General features: G+C 61.9%; 1 protein-coding gene across 1 annotated transcript in view; it reads left to right on the forward strand.

Moving 5' to 3' along the window:
• The window catches only part of LOC103811593 (cartilage intermediate layer protein 1-like), a gene marked incomplete at both ends in the record, with an annotated part of 1,488 nt that extends 348 nt beyond the window's left edge, over positions 1–1,140 (forward strand). Inside the window, one exon of the mRNA XM_009084579.1 lies at positions 3–1,140. Coding sequence (XP_009082827.1) covers positions 3–1,140 — 1,138 coding nt within the window. The remainder of the gene's footprint in view (positions 1–2) is intronic.
• Between the last annotated feature and the right edge of the window lie 6 nt (positions 1,141–1,146).

Consider the following 1,146-nt stretch of genomic DNA (forward strand, 5'->3'; position numbering starts at 1 on the left):
AGCCGAAGGAAGAGGGAGGAGAGAACCTTCCTGGTGGGGAACCTGGAGATCCGCGAGAGGCGACTCTTCAACCTGGACGTGCCAGAGGATCGGCGCTGCTTCGTCAAGGTCAGGGCCTACAGCAATGAAAAGTTCACCCCCTATGAGCAGCTGGAAGGGGTGGTCATCAGCCTCATCAACCTGGAGCCCCAACCTGGCTACCCCACCAACCCCCGGGCCTGGGGCCGCTTCGACAGTGTGGTCACAGGCCCCAACGGCGCTTGTCTCCCCGCGTTCTGTGACGCGCAACGCCCCGACGCCTACTCGGCCTACGTCACCGCCACGCTGGGCGGGGAGGAGCTGGAAGCTGTGGCCTCCAGCCCCAAGCTCAACCCCAACGCCGTTGGGGTGTCCCAACCCTACCTGGGCAAGCTGGGCTACCGCCGGTTGGACCACGATGACCCCAACCTGAAGAAGACAGCTTTCCAAATCAATGTGGCCAAGCCCGACCCCAACAATGTTGACGAGACCAACGGGCCGATCTACTCCTACCGCAGCCTGGAGGAGTGTGAGAAGGCACCAACCAGTGCCAACCATCTGCGTTTCTACCGCGTGGAGGTGGACAAGTACGAGTACAACGTGGTGCCCTTCAAGGAGAGCGATCTGACCTCCTGGACCGGCGACTACCTGTCGTGGTGGCCCAACCCTCAGGAGTTCAGGGCTTGTTTCATCAAGGTGCAGATCGAGGGGCCGCAGGAGTACATGGTGAGGTCAAGGAACGTCGGGGGCAGCCACCCCCGTACCCGAGGGCAGCTCTACGGGCTGAGGGACAGTCGGAGCGTGCGGGACATGACGCTGGAGAACACCTCAGGAGCTTGTGTGGAGTTCAAGTGCAGTGGGATGCTCTTCGACCAAAGCCTGGTGGATCGCACCTTGGTGTCCATCATCCCTCAGGGAAGCTGTCGTCGCACGGCCATCAACAGCCTCCTCAGGGAGTACCTGAGCAGACACCCACCCGTGGCAGACAACAACCACACAGGAGCCTTCACCATGCTGGCACCGGTTGACCCGTTGGGTCACAACTACGGCATCTACACGGTGACAGACCAGAACCCTCGGCTGGCCAAGGAAATCGCCATCGGCCGCTGCTTCGACGGCACCTCCGAC

Source organism: Acanthisitta chloris, unplaced genomic scaffold (genome assembly GCF_000695815.1).
Source record: "Acanthisitta chloris isolate BGI_N310 unplaced genomic scaffold, ASM69581v1 scaffold33741, whole genome shotgun sequence".
NCBI lineage: Eukaryota > Metazoa > Chordata > Aves > Passeriformes > Acanthisittidae > Acanthisitta > Acanthisitta chloris.